General features: G+C 40.4%; 1 protein-coding gene across 2 annotated transcripts in view; it reads right to left on the bottom strand.

Moving 5' to 3' along the window:
- Positions 1–16,879, bottom strand: part of LOC132819153 (AP-1 complex subunit mu-1-like) — a 68,553-nt gene that overhangs the window by 12,111 nt on the left and 39,563 nt on the right. The window contains exons 5-8 of one of the 2 annotated variants that reach the window (XM_060830564.1): positions 9,079–9,226; positions 5,100–5,226; positions 2,612–2,754; positions 1,819–1,890 (exon numbers count right to left, since the gene is read on the bottom strand). In XM_060830564.1, coding sequence (XP_060686547.1) covers positions 1,819–1,890; positions 2,612–2,754; positions 5,100–5,226; positions 9,079–9,226 — 490 coding nt within the window. The remainder of the gene's footprint in view (positions 1–1,818; positions 1,891–2,611; positions 2,755–5,099; positions 5,227–9,078; positions 9,227–16,879) is intronic. The other variant, XM_060830565.1, reaches the window with a different exon arrangement.

Here is a 16,879-nt window from a genome sequence, read left to right as displayed (position 1 = left end):
CACCCTGTCTATACCCTTCATGATTTTGTAAACCTCAATCAGGTCCCCCCCTCAATCTCCTTTCTTTCTAATAAAAATAAACCTAACCTACTCGGTCTCTCTTCATAGCTAGCACCTTCCATACCAGGCAACATCCTCGTAAACCTTCTCTGCACCTTCTCCAAAGTGTCCACATCTTTTTGGTAATGTGGCGACCAGAACTGTACACAGTATTGTAAATGCAGCTGAACCAATGTCTTGTACATTGTTAACATGACTTGCCAGCTCTTATACTCAATAAAGGGAATGTTAATTCTGGTGAGTCGTGTAATTAATGGGATGCAAATGCATGCATTAATGTTTCTCACCACCTGATGTCAAAAAATCATCTCGCTATCTTAGGAAGGAGAACTTAATTCATTTTGACAGTGAGAATCTAATTTTTGGACTCTTGGCCGATTAAGTCTCCATGGTGTTTAGCATACTCATGATGCAGTTAGAAAGGGAGTCCAGGATTTTGACTCAGCGATAGTGGAAGAATACTGATATAGTTCCAAGTCAGAATGATGGATTGAAGGGAAACTCTCAGGTGCTGGTGCTCCCATGGGTCAGCTGCCCTTGTCCTTCTAAGTGGTAAAAGTCACAAGTTTGGAAGGTGCAGTTGAACAAGCCTTGGTAATTTCTGCAGTGCATCTTGGGATGGTACCCACTGCCTCGACTGTGTGTTAGTGTTGAAAAGAGTGAATGTTTCTTGCGGTGGATGAGGTGTTGATTAAGTGAGCTTGATCACCAGAATGAGGTTGAAACATCTTGAGCTTTGTTGCAGCTGTATTTATCCAGATAAATCGGTTGTGTTCTATCATATTGTACATTATAAATGACAGTCAGGCTCTGAGAAGATGAATTACTTGCCTCAGAATTCCCTGCTGCTGATCTGCTCTGGAAACCACATGATTTATGTGGCTAGCCCCATTCAGTTTCTGGTTAATGGTAACTCTCAGGGTCTTAATAGTTGAGATTCAGCAATGGCAATGCCATCGAATGTCAAGTGGAGATGTATAGTATCTCTCTTTTTGGAGATGGCTATTGCCTAGCACTTACACAATGCAAATTTGCCACATATCAGCCCAAATCTGAATGTTCTCCATGTCTAGCTGCAGAAGAACATGGACTGTTCCAGAACATGATGTGCCAAGACATTGTGTAATTCTGATCTTATGATATAAGACATTCTGCAGCAGGGAGGTTAGGTGATAGAGGGAATAAATCCTTCTAGGTTACTATTGCTGGAACTGTGTGAGTAGCCATCAGAAGAAGAGTGAGTAAAACTTAGTTACAGAGCTGTCACCAGGGAATTAAGGGACATATACAATTTTCACAGTCTCAGCTAGCACACAGAGAATGATTGAAGCCTGAAAATGAAGAGTGGATGGAGGGAAGTTTGGAAAAGGAAAATAACCTCTACTCCACAGCAGATCAAGCTAGAATCTTGGTGGTTGACTGCCTGGATGAATGGTTTACGCTGAGATTGATGCCGACAGCATGGGTTCAAATCCCATAAGTTGACATTATCATGAAGGACTTTCCTTGTCAACCTCTTCTGCTGCTTAAGGCACGGTGACCCTCAGGTTAAACCACCATTCTCTCTAATGAAAGAACAGCCCTATGGTCTGGTAAGACCACGGTGACTTTATCTTTACAAGATAGAGAGACCTACATCCCATAGGCCAGGAGAAGCGAGTGAGGTGGAGGACAGGGGCACACCTTGGTAACCTGAACAGGGAGATTTATGAAACATGAATTAAAATGTGTTGATTTTCATCACCATTTCAATCTTACCTTAATCATAATTTCTACTCGACTGTGCGAGTATTTCTCAATCACTGACTCAATCCAGATCAAGGGCTTTATCTGCAAAGTAATATCTTGTCTCAAACAGAATGCATGCAATATTTTACATTGATAGAGATATCACTTGTGTAATAGAACAAGCCACTTGTTACTCACTGATTTTTAACATTATTCAGTAAAGAAATGCAACAAATATAGACCTGTTGACTACTGTCATGCACTGAATTTCCAGACTGCAAGTATAAGCATCTTAAAGAGAGTTTAAATTTCAATAGCCTGTCAGTGATAACTCCATACCAGCTTGCGCTTCTGTATGTATCATATCTTACTCTATGTATATGTATGTAGGGTCTTGTTATGTTATGTTATGTTAGAAGTGTGTGCTTCTGCAATATTTTCACTGTGTGTGTGTAAGGTCAAAGCTTGTTATTTAATGCAGGGTCTGGGTAAGACCAACACACAATTAGGGTATCCACTTCTCAGCAGGGCATAAGAGGAAGATAATTTGTAACTTCTCTGAGTGACAATATGAAGTCTCAATTTCTCCAGAACTGTAGAGAAAAATACTACCTGTCCTATTTTACTTTAAAATGTGACTGTGAGCTCTAGTTTAAAATGTTGCATGCACATGTGCTCTATACCTTTTGCAAAGTACTGGAATGAACCTGCCTGCTTAGAAATACCTGTGCATCCCATACCGTACATTTATCAATGCTACATACAGACATGTCACAGAGTTGACTTTACATTTACCAGTTCGGCTTGTAAACATGAAACATACCTGAGTGTACAGCCGATAAGACATGAGTTCAAACTCCCCATCTGGGGGGATGAAAGATATAGTTCGATCATTTTCAAAACGGGATAAGCGCACACACTGATGAAACTTTACATCTTCCAGTTCCACAGATTTAGTCTTGTCCCCTTATGTTAAAAGGATAAACAGTTAAAAGTGTAACCGAGGCAAAATTTTTCCAAGATGAAGTATGTTGCAGGTGAAAAGTCCAAATTTGGGGCTTGGGATCATTAATTGTGAAATGATGGGAATGAAAGGCTTTATTGATCTAGCATCTTCAGACTACAAATCTTCCCTTTCCCAGTTTTATCTGATCTTGATGAAGGTAGTGACTGGCAGCCAACATGTCAAAATTGTTTTACTCTCAAAATCCGTTTTGTGGTATTATTTCTAATGTTGCACAACAGCCATTCTTCAGCTCTTTCAACAGTAAGTCCAATGTAGTTGAAGGAATTCCAAAAATAAACCTGCTTAATTTCTTGTAAGGTCAGCTACTGGCTTTTTTACTATGTCTATTTGATGGCCTACTGTACAGAATGGTCCACTCAATTTACTATAGAATTACTGCAGGTTTTGAGATCCCCAAACACCAGGAGATGGTGGCACCAACACTGCTGATAATATGGCACCATGGAAAAATGAATTAATAGCAACAACAAATAAACTTTGAAATGTTAACATTGTACTCCACAGCAATAATCAATACACAGTGAGTTTATTGCTGCAATGGCTTATGAATAATACAAAACAACTTGAAGACCAGCATGATACAATGGGGCTGAGTGACCAAATATCATATTGAGGAATTGCACAGCATCCAAGGCAACATCCAAGATTTCATACAGCAATATATAATTGCGTTACATGTCTGTTATTTGTATTTGATCACCTTCAGAGTCTATGCAGAGAAGACAGATCATTTCAGTCCATCAGTAGGTATACACAAGTACTGTTCAGCTGAAATGTTGCCAGCGTAGGAGGTAGAACCCTAAGAAATGGGGAGGATGGTAGAACAAGGAGGGGAAGAGTATCAAATGCTTAGAGTCATCTTTGACAGCATCATTTACAATGTACAGTAGGGAAAGCCAGCTGAGCATGTAAGTTTATCTCTGACCCAGAACTTGGCAAATGCAAGTTCTTCACTGTGGAAGACACGGTGGTTTTTGTCTTCACCCTTTATTGTGCATTCATGGTAGAGTAAGTGCTGTGTTGTTAGTGGACAGTGAGTTTCACCAACAAAAAATATCCCTGACTGTGTGATCCCATGTGTTTCCTGTGTATGCTGCAGTCATTTGAGGTTTGGAAATTGGAATCATATTGGGATTAGAGTGTGGTTGTGGCACCCACTTCAAATTGTGCCATTGGGGTTGACATGGGGAATGGCATGCCACGATTCAAATTCTACCCAAAAGCTAATGTCTCCCCATTTCAGAATCTCATCCACTGTGGTATATTGGCATTTTGCCATCTGGAACTGCAATAATTAAAATTCATTTCTCATCTGCCAACCTAATCATAATAGGAGCTTCTATCATTCTATTTGTTTAATTATTTCCTGCATCACTTTTGCCTTCTTGCCCAACATTTTCCAAGTTAGCAACAGTCCGATGTCAAAATCTTACAAGTCCAATTGAAAAACATTCTTACTGGAAAGAAAGGTAAAGTTGCTATAGTCCTAGAGGACCATTAGGCTGGTCTCTCATTAAACTGAGAGACAATTGGTAATGAGTTTAACCTGAGGGTCAACACATGTCAGGCAAAGGCTGAGTTTGAGAGGTGGGGCCTTCAAAGTAATCTCAGGAATTGAGCCGACATTGTTGGCATCACTTTGTACTGCAAACTAGCTGTCCAGCCAACTGAGCTAACTGACCCCCATACAGAAAGGAGACACCATGCAATGTTTGTATTTATCAGAAGGCATAGATCTCACCCAACTCTAGCCAGAACAATATATTCACGTTTACAAATGATACCAACATTTGATATAACCTGAATTTGCACTAATCAAGAAGTGAACACGGGATCAAAGAAAATGCCACCAATGTAGAATGAGCACTGTATTTCCTTCTGTTTCCTGTGTCAGCATCAAATGTCCTTTAGTCAGGGGTAGCAGTCGTTTGTATCACAGAAAAGGTCCCTCCACACGGCCCACCATCACTTAACCCTAAACAGAGAAAGGCATCCTTGATGTAACACTTCTATTTCCCCTACGAGCCATTCTATTATTGGGGAAGAAGGGGAAGAGAAAGAACATTCGCAATGTGTTGAATGGTCACCTTCAGTGCTGTAAATAATTCTTTGATTAAGAGGCATCATTCAATCAGCCATGAGCATCTTAAATATCTGGAGTTGTAAATTGTTCTCTGGTTAAGAGGTGTCATTCTCTCAGCCATGAGTTTCTCATACCTTACAGGCAGATCTAGGTTTAAAATAGATGGCTTAAAAAACATTGATAATATCCCCATTTACTTACGTCCAGAGATCTCAAACAGAACTTTATCGTTAAGACCAAGTCGTAGTTCGGGCATTCCTGACAGAATGACCTTCAGCTTTACATTTCCAATGATGTCACTTTTCAGGACACTGCCATTCGCACTCACCTGGAGAAACAGAAGATAATCAGGCAGCATGGAGCAAATCAGGATCACTGTTCACACTTACTCACACCCACACCCTATCAGGTACACAGCAGGTATACACACCCATACACACTAAACCCATCCCGCTGCATCAGGAGTGCAACACAATTGAAGGTTAATTGGCCTGTTCCTGTTCCAACTCCAGAACAAACATGTTTTTTGTTTGTATTTCCTCACACCTCACAGCATCCTGGTGAATCTAAAGTCACCTCTGCTGTCACCTTAAAATGCTTCCTATTGTATGAAATCCAAAACTGCAACATCTAAGGTTTGACATACATTCACCATTATATCTCAATTTTTATATTTGATACTTCATGCCATCAAACCAATTTAGATCTTTTTACCTCTCCTATGCGTATATGAAGCCATGAGTCTCTCGCTCCCCCACATCACATACTGCAAGTTCAAGGAACGTACAAATAGATATAGGGTAATGTGAGTCAGCTATAATAGAAGTTGACTTATCTTGAATCCCAAGAAATGTTTGAACAGAGTAAGTAAACAGAAACAGCTTGCACAAACAGCAGAGGTTTTGATTGTGCAGCAAGTTGTTATGATTTGGAATGCACTGTCTTGAAGATGGTGGAAGCAGATTCAACAGCAAATTTTATCAAGATTTGGATAACTACTTGAAGGGGGGAAACAATGCATGGTTTGGGGAAAATTGTAGTGGGATGATTTACATACCAAAGGACTGGCATAGGTACTAAACCTGAGACACTTCTTTGCTGCACCACACGGTCAAGTACAAAGCAGACCACTTGATAAGCATCCCCATCCAACACCTTCAATATTACCTTTCACCACCAAGGTCACTCACTCAACAGCATCTTCCAAGCCCAAAGCCTCTATCACCTCCACAACAGCAGCAGATGCAAAAGAAAAACCATCACTTGCAAATTCCTCTCCAAGCCATACATTATCCAGAGTTGTAAACATCTTGCTGTTTGTTCATTGACATGCCCAATTCCCTCACTGCAACTGGGTTGAAATTTTGGAACATCTTCCTAACAGCACTATTGGTGTACTATACCACATGGTCTGCAACAATTCAAGGAGGCAGTTCACCACCATATTTTCAAGAGCAATCAGTGATGGGTAAGAAATGCTAGCCTGGTCAACTACATTACCATCTTGAGAAAGAAAAACAGTCTAGGATTCCAAATCAGACTCAAAGATTACAAAAGGAACTCTAATCATAGAGTTCATCGATCATATTAACATTTTAGAAGTGATTATTTGTATTGAAAAATTGAAAAAGGGTGAGGCAATTAAAATCTAGACTTTCAAAATTGCAGAAGTAGGCCATTGAGTTTCACCATTCAGTGCAATCATGGTTGATCTGATAATCCTCTGCACCACCTACCTGCCTTTTAACAAATAACCCCTGATTCCCTGACTATCTCTCTCAGCCTTGAACATATATAATCCAGCATCTTCAACCCAATGTGTTTAAGAATTCCACAGATTCATTATGATCAGAGAAAGAAATAAACCTCAGCTGTGCCTTACACAGACAGTCCCTTATTCTGAGACCATGCCTTCTGGTCCTCGACTTCCACAAGGGGAAACAATCTTTCTGCATCTACCCTGTCAATCTCCAAGAATCATGGCTGCTTCAATGAGCTGTTTCTCATTCTTCTAAACTGCAATGAGTATAGGTCAATCTATTCAGCCTCTCATAAGTCAGTCCCTCTGTACCTGCCAGTAGCCCAGGGAGCTTTCTCTGGACTGCCTCAAAGGCCAATTTGATCAGTGGCCCAAAATCAATGTTCCATCTGTGTTCTGACTAGTGCCATATATAGTTACAACCATCATCCCATTTTTATACTGCACTCCCTCTAAAATACAGTCTAAAATTCTATTTGCATTCCCTATTACCTGCTAAATTTGGATGTTAGATTTTTTTGTGAAGTCATAAAATAACAGGACTTTATTTAGCTGGGGGACTGCAGACCATGAGTGTGAGGAGTATCTTGCTGATTTCTCCTGAAATTGAATTTATTTATGGGGACTTCAGGATCAGAAAGTTTGGTTTTGAAGCTAACAAGTACAGTTATGCAAATATTTATCAAACATATCAACATTGCAACTCACCACCACCTTCCCAAGGGCAACTAGGTATAGCCAGTAGACAGCCATGGTCACAACCCATGAATATAAAAAAACCTGTGTTGCCATAGAGATGAATTATTTAGGAGAAGCCTATGGAATATAGAATGGAAGAAGAGAAAGAGTTGAGACAGTGGAGAGACCAGAATGAAAATGGAAAGTTTCCTTTGAGTTTAATTTTAAAACAGAAGTGCCTGTGTTTTCTCTTTGAAATGTGCAGTGTGGGTGGTAACCCATGGTAGTGTTTAGGTAGGAACTTTTTTTCTCTTGTATAGTAAAATCATTTGCTTGAAACATGGAACCTTTACTCTTTCAATAGCTAACAGAAATTTCATATTTCTGTGTACATAGGGATTATAATAATTGGCTGATGTCACTGTACTCAATGAGTTGTAATAGCACACTGCAGTTTGTAACACTCCTCAATCAAATTTTTCTTTGATAAGTATCTAGTTTACTTAGTAACAGTTTTTTTTTCATTTTTGATGCTTGGCAGGAAAGTGAAGTCCTTTAATGACCCAATGTTCAATTTCCATTTTTGAATATGCATCAGCTTATAGAAGATACCTTTTCTGACAAATTTGTGGAATCAGAGAGTGCACAGAGAAGGCTTTTTGGCTTGTCGTGCCTATGCCACAACTGAAAGTGCCTCCATCACACACACAGTAGACAGTTCCAGCATCTTGTAATCCTTCGACTTCTCCACCTCCTGATGCTGCCTGGCTTGCTGTGTTCTTTTAGCCTCCCGCCTGTCTATTTTGGATTCCAGCACCTGCAGGTTTTTTTTTTGCCTCCATCACACGCACAGGCAGTACATTTTCAATTCTACTTGTTGAGTAGACAATGTATAGATAATGGAAAAGAATCATTTTTGTCAAATCAAAATGACACAAGAAACAGAAACCATTCTTTGAATCACCTTATAACAGGGTTCACTGAGTTGCAGTCCTTTTGCCAATAGGAACAGCCTCTCCGTATCTACTCTGTCCAGAGCCCTTATGCTTTTGAAAATATCTAACAAATCCCATCTCACTCTTCACTTTGGAGTACAGTCCTATAACTTAAGTTCCTGTTTCCTATCACCATTTTCTTCCACCTTACTTCATTCCTCCCATTAAATGCAAAAATTAAATGCACTATTCCAATTATGATTTGGAGATGCCGGTGTTGGACTGGGGTATACAAATTTAAGAATCACACAACACCAGGTTATAGTCCAACAGGTTTAATTGGAAGAACACTAGCTTTCGGAGCGTTGCTCCTTCATCAGGTGATAGTGGGGGGCTCAATGAGCCCTCCACTATCACCTGATGAAGGAGTGTCGCTCCGAAAGCTAGTGTTCTTCCAATTAAACCTGTTGGACTATAACCTGGTGCTGTGTGATTTTTAACTATTCCAATTAGGTGTTTTAGAAAAGTTTATCATAAACTTCTTATTTTCCAGGCTACATTTAGGTTCAAAGCAAGCATTTAACTACCAAGAATTCTAACTTATTTTGTACAATCAGAAGCAATGTCATTTGGGGAGCTTTTCAGAAAAAAATATATGTACTGCCACATGAACATTAATTCATTAGAAAAGGATGCTATTTACTACACAGACTATTATGATTATGATTGTGCCTCATCTCTCTGTGCAATGCTCAATAAATATTGAGATGGCTTGCAAGCTGCCATTATTGCAGTCACCACTGCTTACCAGTAAGTTGACAGATTCGATCAAGTCAATGAATACTTCATTCTTCCTGTATTTGATGCCCTCTGATCTCCAGGACACCGCATTTGTGAGAGTAGCAGGGGGACGGGGTGCTCCAACTTCCAACTTGTGCCCCTGCTGGATGATGTACCTGAAAACCAGGGGTTAAACACCAAATCCATTAAACAAACAGTGGAACTCTGCCAAAGTCAAAATAAGATGCATTTCAGCCATATTTCTTGGCATGTTTTAGTAACATAACAGACAAACTCAACCTTTCAACACCTGGCATGGATGTCATATGGGGTATAATGTTTCTTTCATTGAACTATTAATCTACAACACAGCAGTTCAAATACTGCAGCATGGCAGTTGGAGAATTTTATGAATACAAAATAAATACAGACCAAAAAGTTGTTGGGTTCCCATATAAAAAAAATCCACTGGTCACAATTACCCTTGAGGAAAGGAAATGAATTGTTCTTACCCAGCTTGCATGTGACTCCATTTCATGCCATCATGGCCAAGCAAACCAGTCATAAGACCATAAAACCATAAAACATAGCAGTAGAAGTAAGGCAATTCGGCCCATCGAGTCCACTCTCCCATTCAATCATGGCTGATGGGCATTCCAACTCCACTTACCCACATTCTCCCCATAGCCCTTAATTCCTTGTGAGATCAAGAATTTATCAATCTCTGCCTTGAAGACATTTAATGTCCCCGCCTCCACTACACTCTGGGGCAATGAATTCCACAGGCCCACCACTCTCTGGCTGAAGAAATGTCTCCTCATTTCCGTTCTAAATTGATCCCCTCTAATTCTAAGGCTGTGCCCACAGGTCCTAGTCTCCCCACCAAATAGAAACAAATTCCCAACAACCACCTTTTCTAAGCCATGCATTATCTTTTAAGTTTCTATTAGATCTCCTCTCAACCTTCTAAACTCGAATGAATACAACCCCAGGATCCTCAGCTGTTCATCATATGTTAGGCCTACCATTCCAGGGATCATCTGTGTGAATCTCCGCTGGACACACTCCAGTGCCAGTATGTCCTTCCTGAGGTGTGGGGCCCAAAATAGAACACAGTACTCTAAATGGGGTCTAACTAGAGCTTTATAAAGTCTCAATAGCACATCACTGCTTATTATATTCCAATCCCCTTGAGATAAATGACAACATTACACTTGCTTTCTGAACCACAGACTCAACTTGCAAGTCAACCTTTAGAGAATCCTTAACTAGCACTCCCAGATTCCTTTGTACTTTGGCTTTATGAATTTCCTCACCACTTAAATAATAGTCCATGCCTGTATTCTTTTTTTCCAAAGCGCAAGACCTTGTATTTGCTCACGTTGTATTTCATCAGCCATTTCCTAGACTACTCTCTGAAACTGTCTAAATCTTTCTGCAGCCTCCCCACCTCCTCAGTACTACCTGCATGTCTGCCTAACTTTGTATCATTAGATTAGATTCCTTACAGTGTGGAAATAGGCCCTTCAGCCCAACAAGTCCACACCTACCCTCTGATGAGTAATCGACCCAGATCTATTTCCCTCTGACTAATGCACCTACCACTACGGACAATTTAGCATAGCCAATTCACCTGACCTGCACATCTTTGGATTGTGGGAGGAAACCGGAGCATCTGGAGGAAATCCACACAGACACTAGGGGAACGTGCAAACTCCACACAGACAGTCGCCAGAGGCAGAAATTGAAGCCGGGTCCCTGGCAATGTGAGGCAGCAGTGCTAACCACTGAGCCACCGTGCTGCCCCATCTGCAAACTTCACCAAAATGTCACCAGTTCCTTCATCCAAATCATTAATATATAAAGTGAACAGCTGCAGCCCCAACACTGAACTCTGAAAAAGTTCTGAAAAAGAATCTTTTATCCCAACTCTCTGCCTTCTGTCAGACAGCTAATCCTCAAGCCATACCAGTAGCTCATCTCATTCACCATGGGCCCTCACCTTACTCAGCAGCCTCCTGTGAGGCACCCTATCAAAGGCCTTTTGGAAGTCTAGATAAATAGCATTCACTGGGTTTCTCTGTCTAACCTATTTGTTACCTCTTCAAATAATTCTAACAGGTTTGTCAGATACAACCTCCCCTTACTAAATCCATGCTGACTTGTTTCGATCTGACCCTGCACTTCCAAGAATTTAGAAGTCTTATCTTTAACGAGAGATTCTAGAATTTTACCGACAACCGAGGTTAGGCTAATCGGACTATAATTATCCAACTTTTGTCTTGATCCTTTTTTGAACAAGGGATTACAACAGCAATTTTTCAATCATCTGGGACTTTCCCTAACTCCAGTGACTTTTGAAAGATCACAACCAATGCCTCTGCTATTTCCTCAGCCACGTCCCTCAGAACTCTAGGATGTAGCCCATCCGGGCCACAAGATTTATCAATTTTTAGACCTTTTAGCTTTTCTAGCATTTTCTCTTTTGTAATGGCTACCATGCTCAACTCTGCCCCCTGACGATCCGTAATTGTTGGGATATTACTCATGTCTTCCACTGTGAAGACTGATAACAAAGTACTTATCAAGTTTTTCAACTATTTCTTATCTCCCATCACTCACCTTCCTGCATCAGTTCGGAGCTGCCCAATTTCTGCTTTTGCTTCTCGTTTGTTTCTTATGCATTGAAAGAAACATTTACAATCATTTTTAATATTACTGCCTAGCGTACCTTCACAATTGATCCTCTCCTTCCTTATTTCTCTCTTTCTTATCCTCTGTTTGTTTCTGTAGTCTTCCCAATTTTCTGACTTCCCAGTGCTCTTGGCCACTTTATAGGCTCTCTCTTTTTCTTTTATACATTTCCTGACTTCCCTGGTCAGCCATGGCTGTCTAATTCTCCCCTCCGGATAATCTTTCTTTTCTTTGGGATGAACCTCTGGACTGTGTCCTCAATTACACCCAGAAACTCCTGCCATTGTTGCTCTACTGTCTGTCCCACTAGGCTCTGCTTCCAGTCAATTTTCATCAGTTCCTCTCTCATGCCCCTATAATTACCTTTATTTAATTGTAACACCTTTACATCCGATTTTGCCTTCTCTCTTTCAAACTGCAGCCTGAACTCTTCCATATTATGATAGCCCATTCCCTTGTGGGCTCCATAACAAGCTGTTCCAAAAAGCCATCCTGTAAGCATTCCATGAATTCCCTTTCTTTGGATCCATCAGCAACATTATTCACCCAGACCATTTGCATATTGAAGTTCCCCCATGATCACATGACTTTGCCTTTCTGACATGCCCTATCTACTTCTTGGTACATCTTGCACCCCTGGTCCTGACTACTGCTGGGAGGTCTGTACATAACTCCCATTATGGTTTTTTTTACCTTTGTGGCTATTCATCTCCAACCACACAGTCTCCACATCATCTGACCCTATGTCATTCAGTACCATAGATTTAATTTCCCTGTCTTCTCGATAAGTTGTAAATCCTTGGATGTTTAACTGCCAGTCCTGAATCCCCTGCAACCACGTCACTGTGATGTCTACCACATCATAATCATTCACGATGATGTGTGCTATTAATTCATCTAATTTGTTACGAATACTACGAGCATTCAGGTAAGTGCCTAAATGCTCATTTTCTTATCCTTATGATTTCCATCATCTTTAGTAAGATGTCCTGACTTATTCCATTTTACTTCATTCCTAGTCTGCCTTGAACTTAAACCCTGCACACATGCTATCCTGCTGCTTACCTTTCTACTTGACTCCATACTCCCTGATGCTTTCCCTTTCCCTTCCCCTCAATTCACCAGTTTAAAATCCTACTGACCACCCTATTTATCCTTTTCGCCAGAACGCTGGTTCCAGATCGGTTCAGGTGGAGACTGTCTCATCGTACAGATCCCTCCGGTTCCAAAGCTGATGCCAATGTCCCATGAAATGGAATCCCTTTTTCCTACACCAATCTCTTAGCCATATGTTTACTTCCCTAATTTTCTTATCCTTATGCCAATTAGCACGTGGCTCAGACAATAATCCAGAGATTATGACCCTTGAGGACCTGTTGTTCAATTTCCTTCCCAGTGCTTGGTCCTCCCCAACAGATTGTCCTTCCTAGCTTTGTCTATGTGGTTAGTGCCAACATGGACCACAACAACTGGATCTTCTCCCTCCCGCTCCAATATCCTTTCAAGCCAGTCGGAGATGTCCTGCGCCCTGGCACCGGGCTGATACCACTCAGATACCACCATTCAGATACATCAACTTGATACAGTTACAGCATTGCAAGGAGGAACACACTACCACCTTCTCAGGGAACTAACAATGGATAATAAATGCATTGCGAGCAACACACATACCATGGGAATGTTTTGTTTTAATGTAAGGGTAAACACATTCCAACAAATCACACTACGTCGTTGTTGAATCCAAGTCAACAAATTAACCTAAAATGGTGTAGATAATGTAAAAGAACCATTTTGGTCAATTCAGAAAAGCAAAAGAAACAGAAACCATTCCTTTTCGCAGACTTAGGAGGAGGAGCATTTGCCTCTGCACCCACAAAGAAACTTCAGCCCTGTGCATGGACCTTATACTCATAGAAATCAATAGCAAAGAACAAGATCCTTCAGTTCACAGGCACAGCACTTGCTCATAAGATCATAAGAAATAAGAACAGGAGTAGGTCATTTGGCTCTTGAGCCTGCTCTGTGATTCAATGGGATCATTGTTGATCCAACTCCTCACATCCACTTTGCTGTCTGTTTTCTATACCCTTTATTTCTCTACCAATCGATAATATATCTATCTCAGCCTTAGATATGCATGAGGACTCTACCCTCAGAACTCTCTGTGGCAACGAGTTTCAAAGATTAACAACCCTCAAAGGAAAGAAACTGTTCCTCATCTCAGTCTTAAATTGGTGTTCCATAATTCTGAGAACGTGCCCTCTGGTCCTAGATTCTCCGGGGAAATGTCCTCTCAGCCCCTGAAGAATCTTATACATCACAATGAAAATCGCTTCTCATTCTTCCAAACCCAAATGAGTACAGGCCCAACCAGTTTAACCTTTACTCATAAAACAATTCTTGTACACCAGGGATCATCCTTCTGAATTTTCCCTGAACTGTCAGAGCCAGTTTGGCTATAAATTGAATGATACAGAGATAGAGAATAAAATAACTCCACAGAGGCCTGTATCCCATCAACAAGTCGCCCTTTATTTACATGTGGAGAGTCCTTGATACTGATCCTGCTCCCTCAGAGCCTGCTCTGATGGTGAACGGACCCTCTCACACTCCTCTCTTTAACTGTCAGCCAGGACTCCGAGTGGCCTAGATTAACTGCCCCAGGCAGGGAACTCATATTCTATGAGGTCTGCCTGGCTGACCTTGTTACAATCACTTTACAAAGAGCAAACTAAAAAGACAGATAGGATAAGTAAAAAAGTATAGGATGTTATGGCTTATGGAGGATGCTGAAAGCATTCAAGAGAATGGGTCCTAGACATGAGAAACTTCAATTGGTGAATTTGGGACAGTTCTCCTTGCAGAAAAAAAGATCATTTGATAGAGATTTTCAAAATCATGCAAGGTTCTGACAGGGAGAAACTGTTCCCATTGGTGGAAGGAAAGAGAATCAGAAGGCACAGCTTTAAGGCAAAAGAAGCAAGCGGTAAATAAGGAAAACTGTTTTACACAGTGAATGGTTAGGGTCTGGAATGCACTGCATGACAAAGTGCTGAAGGCAGGTTCAACTGCAGCATTCAAGAGGAGGTTAGAATATTATCCAATAAAAGGAAGGATGGGAAAAGCTGTGGGGAAGTGGAAGAATGGGTCTTGGTGAATTACTTCTTCCACAAGCCTTCTTCCATCCTGTTACCATTCTGTGGTTCTCCATGGGAAAGGTGGAAAGGACACACATGGTAGATAGAATAAATTGAAATAGTGGATCAGAGTGAATAGATCGGCAGAAGGAGGAACTGCAGAAAGAAGATCCACATTAAATACATCATAAAAGTTGGAGCAATCAAAAGAACAAAAGAGTATTTATCAAATGTTACCTGAATGGATTTGCTTCTTTCTTTAAGAAAATTATGCCAGGTTAATGCAAATATTATCACTTAATATAAAGGATTCTCTCCTCATTGCTGACTATAAATCATTTTTCATTATAAAAGATTATAAAATTCTCTGAGGAAATGGATGGATCCTAGCGAATTAACCCATCTTCTCACATCCTTTTCTATAATGGATACATATCTTACCATTAAATCAGGGGGAAAAGAAACTCATGAAAATGTTCACACACATCTAAGCTTTATGCTGATGAACTACAAACACAAATGTATCTTCAAGGAATTTCTTGTGCAATCAAAATAACATTTGTTTACAGCTTGTAGTGGAACAGAGAATTCTCAAATGGCTGCATTCACACTCCAATGCAAAACAGCAGCAGCTGTTCAGTATAATGAGTATTCTCCCTTTCACCTTTAAAATAGGTTCACTTCAAGTTCAGAAAATGGCAACTTGGATGTAAATAGCAAATAAATTGCCGTATTGGAATTCACAGAGGTCCACATGCATTCCAGTAATGTAACATACTGTTCTTAGAATCCTGACAGTGTGGAAACAGGCCCTTCAGCCCATAAAGTCCACACTGACCCTCCGAAGAGTATCCCACCCAAACCCATTTCCCTACCCTATTTCTCTACATTTACCCCTGACTAATGCATCTAACCTACACATCCCTAAATACTATGTGCAAACTCCACACATACAGTCACCCGATGCTGGAATTGAACCTGGGTCCTTGGTGCTGTGAGGCAGCAGTGCTAACCAGTGAGCCACCATACCACTGTTATTCTTCTGAAAATCAGGTGGTAACAGTTGAAAATGGTGTCAATCTTTTAGAAGCATTTATGAGAAAAGGCACATTTTATAAGCATGTACCTCCTAACCCAACAGCAGTACTTCCAATATGTTTCTACCAAGAAGGGTGAAAGTGATTCCCCAATGTTCATCATCTGCACAAAAGTAAATTCAATTAACATACACTAACCTCTACACTCATTCTGGAAATAAAATATACTGATTTTCACCTTCACTTTGTGTATGTAATACACTTTGATACACCATGGCTATTGAAAGTATAATACAACGATAAAAAAGTGTCTCAACTACAGTTACTGGTGATGGAATTCACTGCGGCAACCCATAGTGATTCGAAACAATAGAAAATGAAACCTAACATTGTTCAAAAGCATTTACAGTACAAGAAGAGGCCATTCAGCCCAACCGTCTCCAAACTTTCTTCATCCATTCCCATCAAACGTCCTGATATTCTTTACTACTTCATGCATCTCGATTTCTTGTAAATGTACTTCTGCTAACCATTTCAACTTCTATTTCTGTTTGACAATTCCACAATTTAACATTTTTTTCTGAGAAAGAAAGTTCTCCTAATTTGTCTGCTTTATTTGGTTTTATTTATTTAATCAGGAAAGGCCAGCATTTATTGCCCATTGAGAAGTTGGTGGTGAGCTGACTTCTTGAACTGCCACTGTTATATGGTGCTATTATATAGGAACAAAGGAACTGATACTGGATAGGCAGTCCAGTCGCTTGAGCTTGGTACGATCAGGGCTGATCTTATCCCACTCTCCATCCTTCAACCCATTACTATTAAGAAGCTGTCTGTTTCCTCCTTAAACATTCTCAATTAGGAAGAGAATTCCAATATTTTGATCTGGTGACAGTGGATGAATATCATTTCCAGTTGGGATGTGGGTGGCTTAGAGGGGAACCTATACGTTGTGGTGCAC

Source organism: Hemiscyllium ocellatum, chromosome 9, assembly GCF_020745735.1.
Source record: "Hemiscyllium ocellatum isolate sHemOce1 chromosome 9, sHemOce1.pat.X.cur, whole genome shotgun sequence".
Taxonomy (NCBI): domain Eukaryota; kingdom Metazoa; phylum Chordata; class Chondrichthyes; order Orectolobiformes; family Hemiscylliidae; genus Hemiscyllium; species Hemiscyllium ocellatum.
This window is presented reverse-complemented; position numbering and strand designations above follow the sequence as displayed.